General features: G+C 42.4%; 1 protein-coding gene across 1 annotated transcript; it reads left to right on the forward strand.

The window, feature by feature from the left end:
* Positions 1–1,100: 1,100 nt before the first annotated feature.
* Positions 1,101–26,047, forward strand: ermp1 (endoplasmic reticulum metallopeptidase 1; the record flags this gene model as incomplete). The annotated part of the gene is made up of 16 exons (XM_080017618.1): positions 1,101–1,375; positions 5,498–5,802; positions 8,941–9,068; positions 9,424–9,529; positions 10,571–10,717; positions 10,823–10,915; positions 13,665–13,877; positions 14,473–14,693; positions 17,503–17,677; positions 18,622–18,812; positions 19,362–19,514; positions 19,622–19,824; positions 19,993–20,108; positions 20,659–20,822; positions 20,913–21,059; positions 25,976–26,047. 16 exons carry the CDS (start codon positions 1,101–1,103, stop codon positions 26,045–26,047), a joined length of 2,709 nt encoding a protein of 902 aa, XP_079873744.1.
* Between the last annotated feature and the right edge of the window lie 1,708 nt (positions 26,048–27,755).

Below are 27,755 nucleotides of genomic sequence, written 5' to 3' on the forward strand. Positions count from 1 at the left end.
GATAATAATCTGCAGCGCTATTCTGAGTTTTTATTTTATTCTTCCACCTTACTTTTATTTTTTTATTTTTTATTCTATTTCTGGGGGTCGTAGCCAAGTAAGAATTTAACTGAACGGTGGACATGACGATACATTCAAACGAAACAACACAAATCCGTCCAAACTCCCATCAAGCCCCTCAAGTGCTGAATGAAATGAAAACCAGTTTGCACAACCCGATCACGCCAGATCAGGCACTAACACTGCAATTTATTTTCCATTTTTCATCGTTTTGTTTTTGTCCTTGTCCGTTGCCGCTGTTGCTGTGCGTACCACCTGTCTTTGCTGAGCCTCAGACTAGAAGTAAGGCGTGCATGTGTGACCCCCCGACCCCCGGGACCAGGTCACCATTGGCGATCACCGGTTCCCCGTTCGGGATTCTCGCGCTTCCGCGCCCATCGCGACTGGGCTCCCCGTGGAGTTTGACCGTCGGGATCGCCGTCTGCAGTGCCTCGCCTCGGTCCGCAGGGTGCGGACGCGATATCTTTCCACCACAGGCAGCGACTAGTGACGCGAGACCGGACGATTCGGCCGCAGCGAACGAAGGTTTTTTTTTTTTTGTTTTTTTTTTGAAAGTCGACTCGGCGGTCAGGGGCCACCACGGCAACCGGCGGGCGAGCGAGTTCATCTCCGACTCACCGGCCGAAAAGAATCACTGGGGACTCGATTAAAGTCCGTGGAAGAGACGCCAACGCGTTCGGCATGATTCGTGTCGACCGTGACTACTTTGCTCATTTTTGACGGGACGGAATCATTCCCGTAGGAATTCGACTTTGCAACTCACAGGAAAACCGACTCGTTTGACGTTCGTTGGACGTCTTCCTAGCCCCCCCGCCACCCCACCCCACCCCACCAGCTGAATCACGCGAACAAAAGAGTCGGAAAATCGACCGACTCCTTTGTACCGCGTGACTCGCGAAAAACCGAATCTGCAGCAAACAGTCGAACCTTTCATCCGAGAAAACGAGATTGCCTTTTTCCCCCCGTCGCCGCCCAGAGAGGTTTGTCCCTCGGCGCGCTCCGTCTGCTACGCGCAGCTGATGTAGGCTACCACAGCAAAGATGGAGAGCGACACCACCATCCGGAGAGTGAAAGTGCTGGGGACGCGAAACAGCGTGTCGCAAGCACACGGCGACCCCGCGGCCCCGTGCGGGGGCAACGGCTACAGCGACGGGCAGAAGCGGAAGCCCGAGGTGAACCTCTACCTGCTCCGGGAAGGAGCCGCCGCCTCGCTGGTGTGTGTGTTTATCTTCGTGCTGTGGGGACTCGTTCATCTGTCGCTACAGCAGCTCGTCGTGGGGGAGTCCACCGGGGAGTTCAACGCCGTACGGGCCAGGTGAGTGTGCGGGGCGGGGGTGGGTCCGCGGCACCGCGCTTTGGGTCACGCCGGCAGCTGTAACCTTTCCTCCAGATTGGAAAGCCCAACCGACACATCCGCCTGGAAGCCGTTGGCTTTTCCCCGCCCTCCCCTCCGGCTCAGCCAGGTGTGCACAGGTGTTCACGTAGCGCCGCCATGATTACGACACATAACTGTTTACATCCAACTTCATGTGGGGTTTTGAGGGGACTGGCTGTAACCCCGACTTTCTATGTCAGTACATGTCTCTTCTTCGTAAGGTCGATGTGTATTATTACAGTGTTATGTATTTGTGTTCTTACATTTTAAACATTATAACTGGAATGTCATGAGCGTGACAGCCCGAATCATAAATACATCAACTACACCAAATCAGTCTCCCAAGTTTTCATTCCTTTTAGGGGCCTGCGATAGGGCTGGGCGATATTAACAAAAATGGAATATCACAATATTTTTCGACCAATACCTTGATCGTGATGATTTCTCAATATATTTGCTATGATGACTATTTGTGCTTTCATAAGGTACACACAAGGTGACCCGCCATACTTATTTGAGAAACACCATTAGCAATGTGGGGTCAACATGGGGTCCGGAGAACCCCAGGAGTCCTTCAAGAGGTCCCACGGGTCCCCAGCAAAACTATTAATGGTTACCCTTCAGCCTTAGTTCATCGACAAGATGTTTGCAACATTAGAAAATGTACAATAAGGACTACATAACTGCTGTTAACAACTTGGAGCTTCACAAACACATGAATAGTAATGGCGATCCATGCATTAATTAGTATTTGTTTTGAGGTTTTCTAGGTCACAACACCCATCTTTTTAAATATACACTAAGACGCTCACCTTTACCTTCGCTTCCAATGCACTTCTGGGCCCATGGTATAACTTATGAGATAACATTACACAATAATAACTAAAATAAATATTGCTGCAGGCAGCAATACACAGGGTCCAGGTAGTCGGCCCTTCGTTAAAGTTCAATGGACGAGTGTGCTTTGGCCCTCTGTTCCGGTGTGGTTTGGGACTGCTGAAGTTTGTTTGTTCCAGCCTGGTTACAGTGTAATTCTAGGATCAGGCTGTGTTTCAGCTGTGCGTGGGTTTCCTACGCCGCAGCTAACGCTGGTTATCATTCTGAGATAGGGCTGCACGATTAAGGCTGAAATGATAATCACGATTATTGTTGTCAATATTGTGAGCACGGTTATTTATCACGATTATTAATTGATTTTGGGGAACAGAATTATTTTATGGCACTTTGTAAATCAACAGAAGGATGTACAGGATATATAATGAAAGAAATTATGTGTAGTGGGCTACACATCTTTGTTGTAATTGTAACAAATCTTTAAGGCATCTGGAAGGAAACACAAAAAGAAGGAAAATATCTAAAAATGCATACACAAAAAATACATGTTCCTTGAATTATGTAATTGCTTATGGTTATTGTAACCAGTAATTATAATTCAGGAAGATTGTATACATTGATATCTCTGGAATCTCAAATTCTGACAGTATTGTTATTTAGGTTTTTATTTTGTATAACTTACGTGCTCGTCAGTTGTCCTCAAAAGTATATATGATGTGTAATATGCTGTGCTTTCCAGTTGTCTTCTGGATATACCTTGACTTCATTTGTTTAAACATAACAAGGGTTAATAGTAATAAAATAATACATGTCACTTTGTAAGATCATATTGTTAACAGTTTGTATCTTTATTTTCCTTTAGTTAAAGTCCAATGGTCGCGTGAAAGTCGCGTGATCTGTGTTCTCCATAAAGTTCTGACATCAGTTACATCTGCACATCTATCCGCTATCTTGGTGAGGTTGTAATTATTGACCAATCACTAGACTGCAATGCTATTATGTGACCTGTGCACGCCATCATTTGCGCATGTGCACACATTACGCCGATGATTTAAAAAAACCAAAACGTTTTTTATTAAATTATTCCACGATAATGGATCGAACGCAGGACGGCATGTCAGAACTGCCCAGAATACACATTTTATTTTTCTTGTCTGTGAGTGCGGCGGATCCATGACATCCACACACCACTGATGTTGGTTTTTCATCAACAAAAACAATAGGGCTCCTGCCCTGTCGGGGCCGGACCCCAAATAATATAATCTTATTTTACCGCCAAAAAATATATTAAGTGTAATTTGTAGGAGTGCAGTAGCAACCAAAGGTCTTGTGTGATGTTTCCCGGTTTATATTGCTGCATTAGCGTTGTTGTTAAATGTCCTTAAGCTAAAATCAAATGCGTGAACATTTTATTAAACAAAAAAAAAACGTGTGAAAATAAAGGTAATGGGACATTGTTCCCAAATTTTGACACAATTTATTTTAAAAAGAACATTGGGAAAGAACATTTTCAAGTGTGAATCTGAAACAGAGTGGGCACAGTGTGTGGTTGACTTAATTATACATTCAAATAACTTTCGAGCTATGGCAAACGGCCCATTTCACTTCATGTAAAGCACCAAAAAAAACATGTTAAAGACTAACACAAGCTGGATCTATTTAGACCATGCCATTTAATTAACTTTATATATTAAAGGGGGCCTATTATGCGCCTTTTCAACTAGTTAATATAGGTCTCCGAGGCCCCCAAAACATGTTTTTGATTTTCTTTGCTGAAAATACCACATAGATTATGCCTTCTAGGGATTCTAACATGCCTCTAAACCATCCTGTTCCAGTACTCTCAGTTTCAGTGGGTGGTGCCACCCTCCTGAGGCCCCTAGTTCTGTGAGCCAATGGTGTTTGAGCAGAAGTTCGGGGTTCTGTGAGCCAGTGGGGTTTGAGTTTTATTTCCGGCTTCCGTTGTGTTAAGTCCGTTAACTTTCACTGATTTCACCTCATTAGCCCACCAAAAACTGGTTCTGGACAAATTTGAGGCAAGCAATCCAGTTGCCGAATCGTCACTCTTATTAGATCTACAAGGCATACTTTAAAAGTTTGTTCTGACTTTCATTGCCGACACTACACTGGGACACCGCACGCAGGGATTTTTTTTTTTTTCATGTAAATGTTGGAAAATAAAATAAATGAATAAAACACAATTTTTATTGATTTTGTTTGGGGAAATGCACAGCGGATCCTGCGCCGCAGCCTACAGTCTATCGACCACATACTTTTTTAAACACAGCAGAATAATTTCTTAGATAGTTACATTCACATCATCTGCAGTTTCTCCATGGACAGTTGGTTTGAATGTCTCTTTCTTTTAAAAGAATTGTGCTTGTCTGTAAAACGAACAGAGCATGTTATTCTCCAGCCGTGGATGGAGTTACTCAGATGGAGGGTGGTTCTAATTCTACTGAAGGCCCACTTCAAGTAGGAATGGGCTGCAAATTTGAACGGCTTGTTTCATGAAATGTTTGATGAAATAGACAGCTCGCCAAAAAGACTGAGTTTTCTTATTTCACAGTTTGTGTGTTAGTAGGCTCATCAGAGACCGAAATGCATGTGCACAAGCACTGAAAAAGAGTTTTTCATATCTATATTTCATATCTATCCTTTTAATCTATGAGTACTATCTGACTAAAATATTTTGAGTGATGGCTTAAACCAATTTATGGAGAAAATATTTCCTTATTTAATCATTATAGTTAAATGCCTAATCTGGAAGTAACAACAGAGATATACATTAGGCACAGGGTCTAGTCAATGGCCCATAAATACCATAACCTGTTCTTATACAGTCTAGCACAATGGACTCACGCCTTAGAATGTTGTGTGTACGGTAAGCAGTGGCGTGTCAGCTTACATTTATAGTCTCACTTTACGCGGAGACACCTTTGTTTTAACCTAGCAGAAACAATTCAAGACAAGGCAGAATCATTTTTTTCTATTCTGTGATTAGATGGCTGCCAGTTCTGTGAAAGGTGTACGTGACCGTTGCACCTCATCAGCTGTAGTGCATGAGGAAAATCACAGTGGTTCTGGGAATGTAATCTTTTATTTCCTTCTCTGAACCCTTGAAATGCTAGGAGAAAGATGCTTTTTCACATTGATTATAATGATATTTTTTGTCTCCAATTGTCTGTCCCACTCTCACTTGCATCTCAAACCCGACCCCCGAACAAGGCGGCATCTAGAGCGCATCACTAGTGTGGGTTCACGACCAGTCGGCAGCCGGGAAAACGAAGTGCTAACCGTAGGCTACCTGCTGGAGCAGATTGAACACATCAAGAGAGAGACTACAACGGGACCTCACCAGCTGACAGTGGATGTACAACGACCCACTGGCTCCTTCTCCATTGATTTTCTTGGCGGCTTCACCAGTTTCTATGACGGTATCACCAACATTGCTGTGAAGCTGGAGCCCAAGGCCGGGGCACATCATCTTATGCTGGCCAACTGCCACTTTGACACCGTGGCCAACAGTCCAGGTAGGACTTAACACCGGTTCAGATAGTCTACAAGGTTCATGTAGACTGGAGAGGAATGAAATACCTTTTAGAGAGATTGCACATTCACTTACAGCCTTCATTGGGAAACATCACTAGTATTTGTGCATGACTGCTTTAGCTTAACCAATATGAAATGGCACCGTTTCATTCTTAAATACAGCACGTGCCAATGTGGCGTCTACAACCATATAAATTGTGAGAACTTTTTATTTGGGTTCAAACTGATAAAGGCTGTAATGTTCAAACATGTTGTTAGTCTCAAACTAGATATTATCCCTGAGAACTTTTATTTCCTTCTTTCATTGTATTGTTCATTGAGTTGTGCTCACATGCACCATGAACATGCTGCTTGATGCTTTTGGTTGACAGTATTGCAAATGGATATCTGGAGCTTTTTGTACCACTCTTTTCTACTAGAATAAGAACAGATTTTAATTTGCAATTTAGAGTGAGGCATTTATCCAATCAAAAAGCAAATTTACCACATAGTTTATTGATTGTTGCAAGCACATTGAAAACATTGTGTATAATGAGTGAACACAACAAATGAGGTCTTTTTTTGCTTACATACAACCTTCCATTGACACGCAAGGGGTCCCACCAGCTTTCTGTTCTGAGATGAAAGTGTATTTTAAGAATCACTTAATGAAGTCCACATGGTTTTGTTTAAATGTTGTGGGTTACTACATTAAATTGGTATTTGGAAAGACAGTGATCAGAGACCATTTGGAATTGTTGATTTATAATTTGTTTTCTTGCGCATTGAGTGGTGGTATCAAAGGAAACCAACATTTTTTCTAAAGAGACAACACAGATAGTGGGACGTCAACAGTTCTTGCCACAGAGCACAATGATGAGGGAATTTTAAATCGTAGAAAAGTACATTGAAAGGTTTATTAATCCAAACGACAATGATTCAAGATTACTTTCACCTACGCGATAAGGTGACATTGGTCATTTGACCAGGTTGGCACTTTACAGTAGCCATGACAGTGGTCATTGTAAACATGGAACATATATATTACATTTCCACCTTAAAGACATGTTATACACAGGTCAGCTATTAAGGGTTAAGTTCAAAAGTCAAGCATTTTGGGGAGGGGGAGACCGCTGTCTAATGGTGCGTTCCATTTACCTCGGAAATTGGAGCTGGGAATGAGTTGACAGCGTTCCAGTAGAAAAAGTCGGAAAAACCAAGACAGACGCATCCTTTGTTGTGCTTGCGCTTTTGGAATAGACAACTACCGAACAAATCTGGTTCCTGGAAAGGGAGTTCTCCTCTGGGGGTCAATGATCATGTACATGTTCACGTCCAAATTGACGTAATAAAAAAAAAACATTCTTAACATCACAGCTGTTACTACAATTTTCACTTGTTTATGCGCGGAGCAGCCATCTTGGATTTGGAGGTCGGGTTTGGTGAGGGTCTTCCGATTTTCCGAGCCGGAAATCGAACCTGAACGTTTTTCCAGTTCCATTTGAAATTTCTGACTGGGAACTCGGAAATTCCGAAATCCCATTTCAAACGGAACGCGCCATTAAACCCGAGTGGTTGTGACAGCGTCGCGCATGGTACAGAGGCCTTCACTTGAACAAGCCTCGGTCCCAAACCCCAGCGGTTCCAATCCAAAAAGCCGGAGCACATGATTTTCTCCCTGTCTCTGTGTTTCTCATGACTCCATGTTCTCTTTCTTTGTGTTTCCTTCCCCCGTGCACTGGGTTCCTGACCACTAATCTCACGCTATCACATGCCCTCTCCCTGTTCCTTCATTGGCTTTCATTTCTTTTTTTTTTCTTTATTTCCTTTTTTTTTTTTTTTTTTTAAAGGTTTCTTCAGTCTTTTTCTCTAATCTGTTTCTCCTTCACCCAGCCGGTTATACATAATCAGGGTTTGGTCTCTGTTGCGCTCTGTTGTGGAAAGTCCACTGCGTTGTCGGTGAGATAAACCTTTGATATCGGGAATGAACTCGTTGAGAGACCCTCGTTAAGTTTGCGAGAACGTACTTTATTTTGATAAACAGGAGAGTAATACAGTGATGCACTTTGTAACAGCCATACAGTCGTCTCTCTCCGTGCATGTCCGGAGGGATTTCTTATAGATAGACAGAGTTGTGTGTCGCCCAAGCCCCTACTTTCATGATTTGTCCTTCACATAATAATACGTAATGTGTGTTTATTAGAAATAAGCACTTATAGTTTGGGCGCGTGCACAATCTTTCCATGCACGTGCAAGATAACTATAGCAGAGAAGACACGCACAGCTGCCAGTTGTTTTCCAGTACCATGACTCAGAGGTGTAGATTTCGGGTGGGAAGCAGGGGATACGTTCCCCTCAATTTTTAGAGCATGTGCATTTGTTGCCCCCAATAAAAACATGACATTTCTACCATAAATGAATGCATAAAAGGCGCAAATTGGTGCAAAACAATTCACCAGAATGCAGGAAATGAAGTCTTTGATGCTCATCATTTTCAGGGGGAGGACCCCCTGACCCCCCACTTGATGTGGCCCCCCCAATGTTCAAACAAAACCTACGCCACTCTAATGACTGTCTCTTTGTTACAGAGGGACAGAGAAGCAGTGTCTGGGGGTAGATAAACAGTATCTGGGAACTGAAGGGAGTGAAAAAATGACATTCCAAAACCCTTTTCCTCTTGTCTGCTGGTTGGTGCTGTACTGAGTTACCTCCGTAGCGATGTTGGAGCAAAAACTGGTCAACTCATGGGTTATCAACATGTACTTGAAAGGTAGCAGTGCCCGTACCTGTTTCCTCATTCTTCTCGGCTTCCACGCGCCTCACTGGCAGTTAAGCCAGGGGAATGCTGCGTTCGGTCATCTGTGGACATCATGCTTTACTTTAGTTGGCTATTTGAATGAGGTCTTGCTTAATTCCTAGGCCCATTATCTGCATTTTATTTAGGTGTCCATGTTTGTAAACACCTCTATGCCGATTCACCTCAAAGTGACTGCATGCAGAGAGATTGAGTTTCCTATTTCCTGTTGGTAGTTGTGAGGCATGGTCAAGTGGTCATTCTACAACTGTGATAGGTGGACTGTAACTTCCAGAACAACACATCTTAAGATTCAGTGACACAAGTGCATGTGTTGTGTTCCTAGGTGCCAGTGATGATGCAGTGAGTTGTGCAGTAATGCTGGAGGTTCTCCATTCTCTGGCCAATCTGTCTGCTCCACTGCGCCACGGAGTAGTCTTCCTCTTCAATGGGGCGGAGGAGAATGTACTGCAGGTGAATTAAACAGTGTAAAAGCAGATATACAGTATGCATATACTATATATATTCTATACATTGTTGGTATACATGTAACTTAGGCATCGTTACTGCATTAATACCACATTCCTTGTCTTCTTCCCTTGCCCTTTAACTTTGTTTTGTGAAGTTTTAACAGCAGAGGCACCATCTGTTTCACCTTAGTTTCCCAAGTCGGTTCTTTATTTTACCTTATATGTACTGTACATTTGTATCAATCTCTATTTTTCTCTGTTCATTTTTCTTTGTTCATTTTGTACCACTGAAATTTATTCTTGGGGATCCAGAACGTGTTGCCTTCTATCCCCTCAAACCCCTCACTTCCTCCTTCCAGGCTAGCCATGGTTTCATCACGCAGCATCCCTGGGTCAAACAAGTGCGAGCCTTTATCAACCTAGAGGCTGCTGGTGTCGGGGGCAAGGAAGTTGTCTTCCAGACAGGTACCACTTTGATCGCCTAATTAGTCTAGTTTGTAGGCTTAGTGTTGGGGTAGTTGAGCTAGGGCATGAGCTAGGGTATCTGTTCCGTAAATCAATGTCTATGTTTTATTAGGGCTGTCGCGGTGAACAAATTTCCCCAGCGGTAATATAGGGTGGTTAAACCTGTCGGGCGCATTTCAGGCTCTGGGTCGGCTTGGAAGGGCTCTGTGTGGCCGCCAGCTTTACAGCGCCCCTTCCACCCGGCTTCCCGAGGCGGCGGACTCGGTTACTCGCTGCACCTTCCCCGTCCACCTCGACCCCTCGTTCTCTGCCTTCCTTTACCATATTTGTACATTTTGTATAGTTTAGCTATTTCTCTCCAGAGGTTCCCAGTCACCCGCCCCGTGAGAAGGCGGGGCGGGTATTTTTTTTCATTTTTATTTTTCTATTTTTATTTGCTCTGTTAGGGTAAAAGACAGCTCTGATCAGAGCTACGGAGCTCTGCAATATCTGCAGCCCTACTGACAACATATTTATTATTATAATTTTATTTTACATGAAATACACACAGATTACAATTAGTTGGGGAAAATCCCTATGAAACATTAAAACAAAACAAAAAAGTTAGTGGTTGCAGTTGAGGCGGTTGTCTGCAGAGCCCCGCGGTTGGCTTCACAATACTGTGGAACATTGCGGTAACCGCGACAGCCTTATGTTTTATATACGAATAACAGTAGTTGGATGCAAGTGAAACCACACTGGACTTAGCACCTGGCACTTGGCTTCCGGTAGCGTATGCTGTAAAGTGTAGTGATGGCTGATGTTCCATGATAATGATAATAATGACAATGAACATCAAATATGGCTGTATGGGATGCTAGAAATGTCTGTTCTTCGATCTGTTTAAGTAATATCTATCTTCCCTTGTTCGAACCATTTAGCTTGTGGTTCACTTTTGTTTTACATATTAATAGGTCATAGCCTTATGCCCTGTGCTTTTTCTTGTATTCTTTTGAAAACTGCCCGAGCATCTTATAAGATTTGATAATGTCAACCATCCAGGTCCAGAGAACCCATGGTTGGTTCAGGCCTACGTCCACGCAGCCAAGCACCCGTTTGCCTCTGTAGTAGGCCAAGAGGTCTTCCAGAGTGGGATCATCCCCTCTGACACAGACTTCCGCATCTACAGGGACTTTGGCAACATCCCAGGTACAGACCAATCATTTAAATGGGAGTGTGGTGATACTGCATATTTCTTCTTATTTACTCTCTCTGTGTCCCCTGCCTGGTCTCTGTGTATTTGTATGTGTACAGGTATTGACCTGGCTTTCATTGAGAATGGATTTATCTACCATACCAAGTATGACACAGCTGACAGGATCCTGACAGACTCTATACAGAGAGCTGGTATGTACATAACCTGCTACTCTTTACATTCTAATGGTCACCTCCAGTATTGTTTTGCATTTTTAATCCATTAAATATGTTTGAATGGCGCTTCCTGCTGCAATACATTGATTGCACCGTCACAATCAGATTTTAGTTAGCTAACCGATGTTACCAATATTTCTTTAACTTGAGCTCTTGTTTAGATGCTACTTGGCAAGGAGTTGCATTTCATTAACTGCTGTGAAATTAAAACAAGTGTGAAGGTCTTCGCACTCTTGTTGGGCCTGAGGATCTACCTCCTTTGGACGACACCAGCAACAACCTATTGACAGATTCAACCATGTCAGTTGAAGGCTCTACCACGAAACATTTGCTTAGTGGTTTCTACATTTGCTCTCACCCTCCTTTTTTTGACGCTAGCTAATAGTGTTGGTGAGAATCGGCTTTGTTTATCACTGGCTGCTATGGTGATGGTAATGTGTGACGTTCAATTATCAACCACACTCCCATTTCCCCTTGGAGAAGAATTGAGGGGTCAACACGAAAGGAAAGCTGGCTCCATTACATGTTAATACACATTAATGTGATGTGCTTTACTGCTGACGATGGCAACAGTAAGTTCTGGTTAAGCAGGCGTTTGCTTGGTGGGTGTATATATCCGTCAAGGTGAAAATGGTCGCTGCAACACCATGTTTGTGTGTCAGGGCCATCTGCCAAGTAGTGTAGGGAAGGGCAGCGTTGTCCTGTCATAAAAATCCATGTGAATACACAAACGCTGTAATCACACACCTCCCTACTTCCCTGATTTCAGACTAGTCTGTCAGCATTCGGCTGATACTGTTTTTCTTAGAGCTCAGTGATAAAAACACTCGCAGAAACTCAGACTGCTGCACTTATCTTTATTTACCTTTTTATAGATGCTGATTTGTTTTCTTTCACTTATCCTGCGACCATAGCCTTTTTTTTTTTTATTTGTCCCTCAACAGCTTCCTCATTCCTGACCTGTCCCTACGCTCCCAGCGGAGAAGTAACAAACTAGGAAAGACATGAAATAAGAGGGATGGACAGACAGACAATGTTACTCCATGAAGGGGCTAACAGATGCTTTTGTAAAATGGGGCTTTGGCTACAGCTAAGCTGGCTACATTAGAGTAGTAAACCATTTTTGAGAAGCGTTGAAGCATGATCATTTGCTAGCGTTGGACTGTGTTCATGGGTCAAAATATATTTTTACGCAATATATGACTTTTAAATGAATGTTATTTAGCTATTATCACTATGGCATTACAAAACCCTTGTATTGATTAAGCTATCGTTAACACTTGTCCACATTTACACAGGCTAATCTTCAAATGATAACACAATAGGTGGTTCGGCACTGCAGACTGAAGATGTTCTACGTTGTCAATCAAAATGAAAATAGATTGCTGTGATTTCGCATTTATATACTTTTTTTTAATGTCATTGTGAAACCTAGAAAATAAGGAAATACGGACATCCCCAAAAGTGGGTCCATGTAGCGAAACACTAACCGTTAAATCTCCAAGGCTGGATGTAGTACAATGGCATGTGTCTACGCTCGGGCCGGGGTCAGCCAAACAGACAGAGGAACAATGGATCTCTGTCTTGTTGTGTGTGTGTGCATGTGATTGTGTGGTTGCCGTGCAGTTATGCGGCCCTGTAGAGCCCTGCTGACAACATGCATCTCGGAGGAATGACACAGTGATGAATTGATAGATCTGTAGCCTTGAGCTACACATTCATTCACGGACCCTTTTGACGTGACCTACCTGTCAGCAGCCGGCCTACGTGGTTTTAAAGTGCAACCATGTTATTGTAAAGGCCGTGCTCTGGTTTATTTTCTCTGTTATTAATTTATATCTTTGTGAAGCACTTTGATGTCTTTGTTTTGAAAAGTACTGTATATGTTTATTATTGCGGCAACTTAGAATAACTTGGAAATAGACTGTACAAGTTACAAACATTACAAATTTGATTTAATGCTTCAAGGTTTATTTGCAGCTTCTACAGTAGTTAATCAGTTATTTTCCCTCAAGAAATTCCTGTCTAAATTTAATCTTAAAAGAAAACCCCCAAATTTTGATCATTGGGAGTCATTGGCATCAGAATCTTTTCAACCGATCCAGCATTAAACCAAATGCTGCCCGATTAAAGTTGTCATGTAATGATCAACAGAGGAGGAAGTCTCGTGAGATTGTGTGGTGTAAAGGTGACAAAGGACACTGTCAGATGTAGCTTTTCCTGGTTAATCATGACTATATCCAGTCACGGGTAAAAAATGACTCCCATATTCAAAACGCCATCAGAGGTGAGGGAACAGTTTCCTTGCTGGGTTGCTCAGGAGACAATTCAGTGGGTGAATCATCCACCTGTGGAATCCCACGCCCTACACCGGCATGGGGTTGAATGCTGTTTTGCACCTTAAAAACGTACCAGACGTACAGTCAATGGAGCAAAAACTCCCAGAGATAACCACTTTTCCCCTGGTATGTTATTGTGTAATGCGCTTTGTACATGTGAGCCTTCACCTCTCTTCCTTTCTGTTTTAGTTCCTCAGTCCTAATATGTTTCAAGCCGAACATCCCGTTTCCCCTTTTGCCGTTGCTTCCAAATCAGAGCTGTGACCTTGGAACTATCGGTCTATTTGTAGTTTCTTATTTGCAAAGGTTAATGCGAGCTATGTTATTCTGCACGTCAGTGTTTGCCTTTGATCTTGTAACCCCTGACTTTGCTTTCAACTTTCCAGGTGATAACATTTTGGCAGTGCTAAAGCACCTGGTCATGTCCGAAAAGTTGGCCGATTCCTCTGCGTATCGTCATGGCAACATGGTGTTTTTCGATCTGTTGGGGGTCGTGGTGGTGGCTTATCCAGCCCGCGTTGGCACCATCCTCAACTATGTGGTTGCTACGGCGACCTTCCTCTACCTGGCCAAAAAAGCTTCACGTCCAGGAAACGGGGGTAGGCCACCGTTTTTTTAAACGCTGCTTTTTGAAGGTCTATCTTTTGGCCTCACATCAGTTTCATATTCTAGACGGATAATCATGAAGTTAATTGGATCGTTCTCATGAGATCACCAGGAAACATGTCTGAAATTGAATTGATACACATATTCACAGAGAATGTGTATACTCATCACTACATTCCCTCTCTACTCTTTCTATTGTCATGTATAAAATTAATATTTCTTTGAAAAATATGAGGTACTACGTTGTTACAGTAATGTTGGGGTACATTATTGTAACAATGTATTTTTGCCCGGACGCACTACGGTAATGAATCTTTTGATAAGAAAAGCACTGAAAAAACACTTAACTTTATATCATAGTTAAAAACAACTAAGTAGGCCATATTGTAGGTGTTGTGTACTTTAATATTTTAATGAATTATTTTGCATACTCTGTGAATATGTGTATCAATTTGGGTTTTAACAGTGGCTTCATGGGAATGACCCAGATGTATTTCAGATGTCTATATCCAATATTCTCCTATCTTGAATTCATGTGGTCGTTCCGTCTCGCACATCTCCCTCCATCTCTGCCGTCAACTCCTCCAGGCGGACGCTACGTCCGTGACCTGGCCTTCGCCACTGGAGTGTCGCTTCTCAGCTGGTTTGTGACGCTGCTGTCAGTGCTGATCGTGGCGCTGCTGGTGACTTTGCTGGGGCGCTCCATGTTCTGGTACACCCACTTCTACACCTCCATCTGTCTGTACGGAGCGGCCGCCACCGGCAAGATGGTGCTCATCCACACGCTGGCCAAGAACCTCTACTACGGAGTGAGTGGTGGGGAAAATCCCACACACACATTCAACTTAATTGGGGTCTGTGAAACATATAGATGGTTTATTAACAGTGGGGTGTCGATATGATGTGATTCAGGCTCTGCTTGAAGATTTAAAGGGGGCCTATTATGCTCCTTTTTACACAAGTTAATATAGGTCTTTGAGGTCCCCAAAACACGTCTTTGAAGCATTTTGCTGAAAATACCACTTAGATGATGCATTCTATACCATTTTGCCTCTATACCAATTTTTGTTCCAAAACTGGCTGTTTTTTTTTTTTGTTTTTTTTGTGGGAGGAGCCACCCTCTCACCCACAACTTTCACTGATTTCCCCTTTGCAGTCCACCAAAATCTGTTCCTGAACAAATTCGAGGTGAGAAATAAGCAATCCAGTTGCTGAACTTTCACTCATATTAGATCTACAAGGCCTCATTTTAAAGTTTGTTACAACTTTCGTTGCCGTTCTGAAAGTTTGTGGGAGACGAGGATACCACACCGTGACGCACCGGGATAAAATAATAAAATAAATACATTCACAATAAAAACACTGTTTTTATTATTTAAAAAAAATATATATATATACTACACTACTAAACGCACAACGGATCACGCGCCACAGCCTACCATCTACCTACCACATGCTTTTATTTATTTATTTTTACTTAAGGAGCAAATACGCAGCATAATTATTTTTGAAATATTTACATTTCCATTGTCTGCAGTTTCTTCACAGACAGTTGGTGTTCATTCCTCTTTCTATTAAGAGATTTGTTTGTTAAGTTACTCGGATAGAGGGCGGATCAAATAAGAATGGACTCCCTCAATGATCAGGGCTGCAAAGTTGAACCGCTTGTTTCAGGACAAGTTTTCTGAAACAGACAGCTCACAATAAACCGTCTGCGTTGTCTTATTTCACAGTTTGCGCGTTAGTAGGCCCATCAGCGACCCAGATGTACTGTATGTGCACAAGCACTAAAAAAGCGAATTTTGCATAATAGGTCCCCATCAATGACGCTAAAATACATAAATGATTATTGCACAACAGCGGCTCTTTGTGTGTATATGTGAGATGTTATTGAAGACAATTCAAAGGAAATATTTAGCAGCAAATCATCTGACATGCACACGATGGTACGCTCAGATCAGTGCACATTCAGCATTCATTTGTGTGATTGTTTATTTAATAAGATTTTTTTTTAAAGTGGGCTTCATTAACATTCTCAGAGTTCAGAGATTTAGCTCAGAATCTTGAGGAAAAACTCTCAAAAGTCTAGAAATCTGACATGCCAATCTTATTTATTTTGGGCCTAATCCTCTTCCATAGGAGAGCTCAGGGGTCAGGTGGTAATTATTTAAGCCAATACTGTTGCTTTTCAGCATAAGGGACATTTCACCTGAATGGTAATAGCCGAAAAAGGGATGTTGTAATGAAACCGGTACTTGGATGCGGTAAGGCTTTGTTCAGAACCGGTCTTGGGAGAATTGTTTTATGTTTAAAGTGGAAGTCCATGAGATCATCTGAGAATTCTTTTCAAAACTGCAGGGTTTTATTTTGTTATTTATTATTTTAGTTAATATTATTTAGTTTTTGGTTTTTTTTGTTTGTTTTTTGGCTCAATTTCTCTTCTCAAAAATATGCCAACATCATCAGAACATTGGAAGCAAATGCGACCACAAAATTCCTAATATAATATACAAAGATGATGAGATTCATTCATAAGATTTCATGATAGGCCATAGACTAAAGAGACTAGACATTTGGTTGGGATGGCGTCCAGGCTCTGCTCACATGACGTTGGATCCTATGCCTGCTCCACAGCTGTTACATCATGTACTGTAGTTAGTACTTCTGTTCATTTTCAGTTCTTCTTATACGGCTAATTCTGCAACACACCATGTGATGAGCGTGCATAAACTACATGGTTCAGTGTAACTTCTTTATTTATTTATCTGTCTATCTATCTGTCTTTTTGTTTGTACAATGGGGGGGGGGGGGGGGGGATTTTTTTTTATCGTAGAGAGCAGTGGAGAGAAACAGGAAATGGGGGTTGCAGAGAGGGAGCGCATGCAACAAATGACCGCAGGCTGGATTCAAACCCAGGCTAAAGGCGCTTTGCCTGCGCGCGCTAATCCTGCTGAATGAATCAATTTATTCATTTATTCATTCACTCCAAGTCAGAATTTGGACAAAAATGCTCCAGTGCAACTTCAATTACTTATAATTCCCATTTTATTCTGACTTTTTTTCCCACTCAAGTTAAATATATTTTTTCTCATGGACCATTTCTTCAAATTGCGGGTGGTGAGAGTAATCTCAGAATTCAGAAAAGTTTTTATTTATTATTTTAATTTTATTTTATAATTTTGAGTATGAAGTCTGGATTGTGAGGGGGGAAAAAGGTGTTTGCGTGGTTACAAAGTTATTGTAATTATGCGCTTATAATTTACTAGCTCTGTTATAATTGTTGCATCTCAATGTATATGTGAAAATATCACAAATCTGAAATTTCCATTTTTTTTTTTTTTTGTTTGTTTTTTCAGTTATCAGTTTTACACAATGAGAATCATCTTAATCATAATGCTTAACCATATTTTTGCTTCAATCATCTTTATAATCTAATTTTCACAAGAGAGAAGGGCTATCACTTTGTGTATATATGACCCATATTCGATCACGTCTTCAAATTTACATTCCATGGCTATAACATGAAAAGCTGATATAATAACATTTTGAATCGGGTGTCCCACAATGGCATCCAACAGCCTTTTGTCTGCGACTCAGTCTGGTGGTGCCTTGTTTTAGGGTGTGCGTCTGGTGGAGCTGGGTGAGCTCTACTTTGATGTGAGCCTGTTGCTCTGGTGCTGCAGCTTGGTGTGGCTCACCCAGCAGGGCCTGTGTTCAGCCTACGTGCCCATGCTGATGGTGGCCTTCCCCCTAGCGGCCAAGCTTCTCCTCACCAAGGAATTCAAACACAAAGGTAAACACTTTTTATTTTTATTTTTATTTTATTTATTTTTAGCTTCTCCTAACCCTTCTTTCTAATGTTTAAGTAAAATGCACATGTATTTCATGATAGCATTCAAATATATTAACCCCATGTGAACTTTATTTGCATTATTGTAATGGTTTTGAGGGAGACGGGGAGCACGAGGCTCATTGGGATTGAGTTGCAATGTAATTAATACCAATACAATACTGTAGAGTCTGAATATTTTGCTAACAGTGCGTGGAGGGAAGCCGTCTCAGCTTTCTGACTGGACTTAAAACAAGCAGAATTTAGAAAGGAAAAAGTTTCAATCTCATGAGATTCTATATACCAAACTTCCAAATGACCCACCATTATCCAATTAGAGTCCTTTGCTTTTCCGAGAGCTTCCCGTCTTGCGAAAAGTAGTCCGAAGTGGATTCCAGTTTTAGCTCCTTTGTCTGGCAAAGAGAGCATGGCTTCTCTATTCCTCATGCTCCAGGCGCTTTCTTCCGCTTGTTTTGCAACTTTCACAGGGAAGAGTCGATGGCCAGAGAGAGACACAGAGCCAACAGAGACACAGGAAATATGTTGCATTTCCAACAGACTGACCAATATATGCTGCTGATATTTGAGATTATAAAGTTTAGAGAGATTTCTTATTCAAGACAACCACCACAAGTATAGAATAATATAGCTTTTGATACTTGAAATAGTGATATAATGATCTGCATTCTACAGCAAGTAATAAAATGGAAAAGTATCTTGATATCCAAGATTTATGTGGATTGCTGCATAGAGTGCAAACCAATCTTCTACCTGGGGAAAAAATGCTCCTTTTTAATGATTAAAACATAACCTCCTTGGCAGAGAAAATGATACAATGCGTTGTTTAAGTGTTGGATTTGAAGTGTCTGTAATATAATATTCAAAACTCTATGTTCTTTCCTCTTCAGGCGCTTCGTTGATATACTGTGTGCTGTACCTACTCGGCCTGGCACTGCCCTATGTGCACTTCATGTTCCTGATCTGGGTGGTGTTTGAAATCTTCACTCCCATCCTGGGGCGCAGCGGCACAGAGATCCCACCCGACGTTGTGCTGGCCACCCTGGTCACGCTAGCAACCATCTTCCTCTCCTCTTTCTTTGTGAGTGTCCAGCTCCTGGCGGTGGATTCTGAATGACCTTCTCAACCGCCAAGCTCACAGAGCTTTTTACTGTTTATGACTGTGGCAGTTTCGCCTGCCACACTCCACCCGAGTGGCGTCTTCGGGGCACAGAGACACAGACGATGGGGTTGCCAACACACAGGTTTATTGTAGAGAGGGGGCAAGGTGGAACAAGCCCGAGAGCAGATGGACAACATGTCATGACAAGGGCTCCTCTCGTGTGTGTGTGTGTGTGTGTGTGTGTGTGTGTGTGTGTGTGTGTGTGTGTGTGTGTGTGTGTGTGTGTGTGTGTGTGTGTGTGTGTGTGTGTGTGTGTGTGTGTGTGTGTGTGTGTGTGTGTGTGTGTGTTGCTCATTAGACCAACGAAGCAACAGGTATGCAACTACTCTTATCCTGGCTCCACAATTACCTAGACCCAGGACAGGTGTGGCTGCTCAAACCACACCATCCCCGCATCACAATTACCTTTTTTTTATTCTGATTTCCAAAGCAGGAGATGACATTCCCTTCCTTTTTTCTGTTCACCAGCTCCATTTCATGTACTTGGTGCGCAGCAGCAAGTGGATCCTGGCCGGCCTGGGCTCGGTCTTCGCCGTCACGTTGCTCTTGGTGTCCTGTGGCTTCATCTTCCCCTACTCAGCTAGCCCAGACAGTCCACGGCCCAAACGAGTCTTCCTGCAGGTGGGTGAGGGAGATATGGTGGGTTACACATTTTGAGTATTTACTCAAGTATTGAGTATTTGATTCTCCCTAAAAAAAAACCCCCGTGCCTCACCTGTCTCCTGCAGCACACCACGCGGACCTTCCACAACATCCACGGCCAGGTGGAGAGCCGGGACTCCGGTCTGTGGGTCAACAGCTTCGACTACACCTGCATGCAGTACATCACTCCCCACATCCCCGAGATCAACGACACCATCCGCACCCGTTGCCGCGACGACCGGCCCTTCTGCGGCTACCCCTGGTTTTTGCCGGTCAAGTTCCTCAGCAAGTCAGTGAGACCGTTGACATTGGTCCTTGGGTGTTTAATCTCTTGTCGTGGGATCACTTGTCTTCACCTTATCTCCTCAACGATAATGAATGAGTTTCTGCATCTAGGGATGTCCCTGCTGTCTGGTCATTAATATTATTATTTTTTTTTACTGAATTGTCTTCGCAGGAAGAATTGGTACCTTCCCGCTCCCGAGGTCGCTCCCAGCTTACCAGTGGAGTTCATCTTGTTGTCCAGAGAAGAAACCAGTTGGGGAACAGTCAAGATGACCTTTAGTGTCAAAGGTCAGATCCATCACATGCACCCCGAAATATAGAGATCCAAAATGCGTAATAAGCCGTCTTCCTGGACATTGTACAGGATATCACAGAGAAAGAAAGTGTTTACTTTGCCAGGTTTATTTACATGTACTGTAGGAATCTCTCATGGCGAGGATTGGTGCGTTTTTACAGACGATAAGCATAAAAAAAAAAAAAAGTCTGAAGTTAAGGGGAAAAAAAGGTCAAAATGAAATAAAAATGTCCAAATATACACAAAATAACTGAAAAATACAAAACAGAAATAGCTAAATATATAAAAATGTACATAATATACAACTGTGATTCTATGCACAGGATAAGTATTGGTATGGGTATATATACCCACACCAATAACTTATCCTGTGCATGGAATCACATAACTGTTATTTATACCTATATAATAAAGGTATAAATTATAGTTATAAAAGTTATTACAGTTTGTAATCTGTTAGTAATGTGTAATTGGATTTGAATTGTTTACACGTGGTCGTGCAGAGAGCCTGCGTAGACTTTCATGAACTCCTTGGTCTCGCAGGTCCCAGCCACATGTCTCTGTATCTGATGCCTCACCGGGGGGCCAGTCTCTCCACCTGGTCCTTCGGGGACGGGACCCCCCAGTTCGACCTGAGTGGAGAATATTTTGTCTTCTACTCCCGCGGACTTGACGCTCCTCCTTGGACCTTCTGGTTTGAAATCCAGGTACCATCTGCCACTCTACAGCGTCTTAAAATGTCTTCAATTTGGTCGTTCGCATACAGCAGAGGGCTTTTAAAACTTCTCGTCCCCCAGCCTCCCAGAGACCCGGACCCGTCGGGCCCCGAGGGGATGATCTCCGTGGCCATCTCATCTCACTACTTCTTTGGGGAGAACCAGAGGACTGCTCAGCTGGAGGAGATCCTCCGCAGGTTCCCGCCGTGGGCTTTCCCCTCCTCCTGGGTCAGCACCTACACCATGTACAGATACTAAGGACCACACCTCCGGGAAAGGGGGATATAGGATCCGAGATCGGCTGACGGACCGGCCATCAAGACACACACACACACACACACACACACACACACACACACACACACACACACACACACACACAAAGCGCGCGCACACACACGCTTCAAGCCTGCCTGAGAGACCCTCCCCCCCCCATCACTGTGTCAATAAGACTTAGTAGCTAACCAAGGAGGCGGACGCACCAACACGCAAGAAGTAAGTTTACCTGCGGTGCGCAGACGTGACTTTTTGACTAACGCACACCTCACTCCCGTCCGAGCTCGCTCTCGGGGCGGAGAAAACCACAGGGTTCAGTCGCGCTCTCTCCGGTCCTCGTTTTCTCCTCCTTTCTTCCTCACCTTTCTTCCTGTTTTTTTTTCCTCGTCTACCTCCCTTTATTTTCACCTCATCAGCGGGAGACGTCCGCGGAACCCGTAGGGACGGAGTGCGTCATGCCCATTTGAACCCCGGTAGCGCAACGCCATTTTCTTCAAAAGGCACTTATTCTTTGTTGTTTTTGTTGTTATGATTCATCAATTCACCCTAAGATAGCTAGTTATCTTTCCTCTTTTGAACATTTCTGCAGCAAGCGGTAACCATGGATGTTTGTGAGGAATCGTAGCACATCACTCCCAGGTTAATATCAGGGTGCATTGATGCAAAATACAGGAAAAAGATTCTGAAAATGTAGTACGTGCCTATTGAATAAAAAAGATGCCTGAACTGACTTAGGTATATATAAATACAAATATATATTTTAAGAACATTCAAGAACAGAATATTTAGATTTGAAACTAATTTAAACATTAGGTTTTGGAATAATTATAAACATTCACTCTTACCATTTCTGATTTGAGTGTTTGTTTTTAAGATGTCCAGCACGGGACTTAGAAGGCAACGCAGTCTTGGTTGCACCGGGTTGTAGTTGAACTAAAAAGGCCTGTGATTTAAAAAAAAAATTGCCGGGACGTTCCCCCCTAGCTCTACCTGTCCCAAAACGTTTCGTGTAATGATGTGTCAAGAAGCAAAGCAATGTAAAACAGAAAACTTCCTGTCCAACATCTGTGATCACAGATTAGAGCCCGACGTAACGTTCCCTCTGGCTGCACCAATGGATACATTTTTATTGCAAAATCATTAAAGTAATTCATATCATTTTATATCATTAAAGTAAATTATTTTTCTTTCCCTTTTTTAAAATGATATTATTAGTATTAGGTAGGCTAATGGTGATGGTATACAATTGTATGAATAACATAAGAATACATTATACAAGAAACATTTCCCTATATGTAAGTTTGAGATCTACTGATCTTCTTCAATTTAACTTATGAAAGTTAAATTCATAAAGTTTACTTCTGCGTATTAGTAAATGGCAATTATTTCAAAAAGGACAGTAGAAATATTGAGCATGTTGAACTGAATGCTAGGTAAATAAAACTAGCCATTTTATTTAACTTCAAACCTCACGATGATGCTGTGCATATAGTGCATATAATAATATAAATGTAGGTATTGGTGCTGTCAGATTCTAACAATAGATTTCACTTTTGCTAAACATGTTCTGTTTCCGTTTTTAGGTTTTCAACCACTTTTCTTTTTCGATTTTTTCCGTTTGTGAAAGCAGGGTTAGTTATTTTCTTATTCAGAGGCGATCAAGTCGGAAATGGTCTATTTAAATTTGACCCACTTTAGTTATCCATTTAGAAGGGGGTCGGACGTACACCGTACATCACCGTGTTCCACACCCTGTGACTGCCACTCCTTCATTCACTGGAAAGACTGGCTTTAAAGGTTTGGACCGAAATTAATTCTGGTCGGCATTTCACCAAAGTCATTTTAGATCCGGGTGGAAACAGGACGCATTTAAACTCTTCCTCCAGCAAAGCAATAATGTAAGTGTTGGATCTTTTCAATATTTTTAAGCGTTCGGATTTACTTCCCCGCCATTCGAATGTGACATCTGTTTCTGGAAATGGCGTCCCCCGCCATTTATAGGATTCGGAAGCATGGCGGATCGTCTCTGCTGCGATCTCCGTTTGTTTTTGTCGATCGTAGCTAATCCTCCACATCCTGTCCCATATCTGTATCTACATACCATAATTCATAACCCAAGTTTGAGTATTCATATTGCCTCGCCGGGAATTGGCATTGATCCAAAAAACTACAATGCTGCACGTAATGGAACCATCCGCAAAATGGCGCCCTCCCTGTTTTGGCCCCTGGCTTTCAGGTGGCTGGGATGAATGAAATCTATGCAAAAACAATCGAAACAAGGTGTCCGTCCCGTCGAGTCCTCGTCCTACTCCCGTATTTACTACGAAAAACTCTAAAAAGCAAACAGGTTGTAAAAACATGCAACTGAACAGGAATGTGGGTTTTTAGTGTTGTATTTTGGAACAAGCAGTGACCTAACCTAGCCTTAAATTCTGGACAATGCTCCGGACTAAAGGCCTCATAATCTTAACGAAAGCAGCTTTAAAAAAAAAAAAAAAAAAAAAAAGTCTTTGTGTACGTTATGTTGAATGGTTGAACTTGACTCCAAAGTGTCCGACTTCTCAATATTATAGATGCATTCTGTCTAAGCCCCTAACAAGCAAAAAAAGCAAACAACAACAATGTTCTGTCTGACTCCACCTGTAAATCTACAACTTGCAGCACGATCTAACAGTCAGCCGTTAAGCAAAAAAAAAAGAAAAAAATCATCTTTGCAATCTATATGGGCAAGACATTTCAATTTTTAAAGGGGACCTATTATGAAAAATCCCACTTGTTCAGTGCTTGCGCACGTACGTCTGGGTCTCTGATCGCCTACTAACACACAAACTGTGAAATAAGACGACGCAGTCTGTGTTTTTGTGAGCTGCGTATCAAGAAAAGATGTTTCAACAAGCCGCTCAGATTTGTGTCTCGGCCCTACGTCACATTGAGACTCGATGGAATCAGAGCCGCCGCCCCGCCCCCGTCTGAGTGACTCCACCCACGGCCGGAGCGCCACCGGACCCACTAGCAATCCAAGCAAAGGGCTGAGCACGGCAACTGTTCTGTTGTTGGCTGCAGAGACCAGCACAAATCATTTAATAGAAAGCGGAATCAATACCAACTGTCCGTGACAAAAATGCAGATGACGCAAATGTAAATATTTAAAAAATAATAGTGTATTATTCTTAACCTTTAAATTAGGCCTTGTGGATCTCACATGAGTGAAGATTCAGCAACGGGATTGCTTATTTATCACCTCAAATTTGTTCAGAAATGCATTCAGGTGGACTGCTAAGGTGAAATAAGTGAACGTTTACATACTTCATACAATGGAACAGTACCACTCTAGCTCAAGCCCCATTGGCTCACGGAACTAGGGGACTCCGGAGGGATGTGACACTGAAAGTGTCACGAACAGGAGGGGTTTAGAGGTATGTTACAAGGGCTAGAATGCTCATCTGAGAGGCATTTTCAGGAAAAAAAACAAAAAAAAAACTTAAGACCTGTTTTGGGGATCTCAGAGACCCACATTAACTTGTTGAAAAGGAGCATAATAGGTCTCCTTTAAACGGCCGGCATTTCACCCGAAGGAGATAATGTGCAATGTTCATCTTTTGTCCTTCGATGCCTTTTTTTCTAATTCTTTGCTGCTTCCTCTGTAGCAAATACTGATGCTGTGTTTTCACATCTGAAACGGGGCGCTTTGAACTTTTAATCGGTTCTGATCGACGGCGGATATTCGACGCCGCTGCTCCGGTTCTCCGGCCGCACATTCAACCGGGCGGTCAAATGGAGAGTACGGTCGTCGGGCGTCTCATCCGTTCATTTCGTTCTTCATCTGTCTCGTCCGCGCACACCCTTTTTGAAAGGAGTCCCCTCCATGTTGTTGAGATTCAGTGGAGCCTGTCTGGGATGGTTGGACGGCCTACTCAAAAGAAAACGGAGCGAAAGATCGTCTCGCGGCGACGTTCGTGGGAGACTTAACGGTGCCTCGCGTCGCGTGAACCGGAAGGCACAGTTTACTGAGCTGGAAGGAGCGCCGCCTCACCCCAGACTCATTCACTCTTTAAAAAAAAAAAAAAATAACACCTGAACTTCTCAATGACCAGTTAGCGTCATTCCAAGGAGAGTGTGTGTTTGTGTGTGTGTGTGTGTGTGTGTGTGGTTGTGTGGGGACGCAAGATTAAATTATTTGGCTTCTGTGTCAGGTGTTTAATTTATTTAACGTTTTGTGACTATTTGGGAAAGGTTTCCACCAGACAAACTGCTGTAAAATGGGATGGAACCTGCAGCGGCACGGAGGATGGTAAACGCTCGGTGTTAATACTGTGAAGTAGCTGATCAGACATGCGCTCATTTGTATGAGCCTTCCTTTTTTTTTTAACATGCCGTTAACAGGAAGGTTGCTCGGCGGCGGAAACGGTCCTGGATATCGAATACTCTGATCCTAAAGCGGTCGAGCTTCCACGTGAGCTCAAGCTTGTTTTTATTTTCGTTGTTCCGCACACAACCGGATGGTTTCCCAAAATACGAGCAAGTCAAGTTCTCGCACATCAACTTGACAGTTGAACGCTGGTTCTTCATATTCTGATAAACGTCTTCATCGTTAATGTTGAACAATGTCTCATGTTTCTGTTCTCACTGAACCTTAAGTGTGTCTTTGTCTAATAACGTTCACCTATGCCTTTCTACATCACTTGGATGTTATGGTTTGTCCTTGATGTTAAATTTTCTGTTGATGACAAAGGATCAGTCTATATTACTAAATATTTTTGTTTGATCTGACACTTAAAATGATTAAACTTTAATTTCATAACAAGACTGCTTTTCCTTAATTCATATTTGAATGAGGCTATTTTACATGTGTCTCTTTGCTCCAACAGGGTTTCCATCGACTGCACGGAGGAGATGTTTGCACTTTGACGCTAAATCATTTAATTCCAGTAGCGATGTAAGGTGCGCATCACTCTGTGTTGTATGACCTCTGCAGCACATCGAGGACTTTAATAAAAATATTTCTGTAAATGCATATTCTCGACAAAAAGTAGCGATGTTTTAGCAGCTGTGGGGACAATCTGCATCAGTGCATATACACAGAATTATTAACATTGACATTGTTTTTAAAAATAATTTATTGGTCTATGTACAAGAGAGGAAAAAAAAAAAAAAGTAGAAAACCAAACATGAGTAGAAAAGGCAATTGTACAAGGGAGCATCTTTACACTGCATTGACTTTGCCTTTACTTTAACCGACCCAGAAATGTTTAGTTTGAGTCACAAAATAGGCTGATTTAAAACTGTACAAGGAGGAAAAGAGCTTCCTTAACCTCTGAGACTGGAGACCGTTGTAGTGTGAGTACCACTCATAGCGAGTCAAACCCTCACCTACACAGGAGGGAACAGCTTCTGTAATAGTCATTTCCGTAGGAAATTGTCTTGTATGATGTCAATACTGGGTTTGAGCATCTATGTTTCGGGCGAAGGGAGAATGAGGTTTTATTGTTTGCCCCTGTGACACAAGCGATCCATCTATGCAAGCAGCTGGAACAAGGCCTCTGAACATCTGAAAAGTCTTTGGTTCACCATTTTGTCGGTTCGATTCGCGAAAGCCCCACGGCGATGCCGCGGCGCTTCTGTGACTTGTTTGAGTGGAGAGCAAAGAGCCGCGGCCCAACGAGGCCGGAGAGCGACGGGATCAAATAGTGGAGAACAGTATGAGGAAAACAGCAACATATTCACTTTACCCTCTTAGTATCGGGTGAGGAATTCATAGGAGTCAAACAGGATTTATAGGAGGCGACCGAACCCTTCTTGAACACATCCAAAAGAAAGCCACTCACTGGAGGGGAAAACTTAATTTGGTCTATTGTGTAAAAAAAAAAAAAAAGTGACGGATAAAGAGTTTAGAAATACAAGCAAAGATGCGAATCAAAGATTTAAAAAATCGAACAAAAAATAAAGCTTGAGAGTAACATTTCAAACAATTGCACGATATAATACTGATGTATTTACGACGAGACTTTCACTTCTCGGAAAGCTAGTATAGGGGGAGCGTTACTTTGATTACTCCAAAAATCGACAAACCGAGCATACGTCAAGGATATCAACTCCATATTTATCACTCAGTTATAATACCAATAAATAATACAAATAATGATGCCTTATACGTTAAAATATAGATTTCATGTGAGCCGCGTCACCAAAAAAAAAAAAAAGTTTTCATCCCGTACAATAAACACACACCGAACCGTAAGAACCCTCAGTCATCAGGAGCAATTCAATATATTGATATGTGGAGTAAAGGGAGCTGAACAGGTTTAGAGTCCTTGTTGGAAAAAACAAAGGACGCATTCATGGTCACAAAACGCTGGAACCTAGTTAACACCAGGCGAGTGTGCATGAGGGAGTAATAATGATAATTACACGTTACCAATTGTCTAGGATGGCTTTAGGAATACAATATTAATGCTGGAACGCGTTGAATGCCCGTGATCGTAGATGGAAATGTCAGTGGTGTATGAGCACGACGGCGGGTGAGCTCGATAAAGCGTTGTTTTAGGATTTGGTAATATATATTTTGGGAGGACATTTTCAAAAATGAACAAAAAAAATAAACACCATAAGGCAATCGTGCTTTCATGGGCAAACAAACTTGCCTTGTGT

The sequence above is a fragment of the Zeus faber genome (assembly GCF_960531495.2).
Source record: "Zeus faber genome assembly, chromosome: 17".
Classification (NCBI taxonomy): domain Eukaryota; kingdom Metazoa; phylum Chordata; class Actinopteri; order Zeiformes; family Zeidae; genus Zeus; species Zeus faber.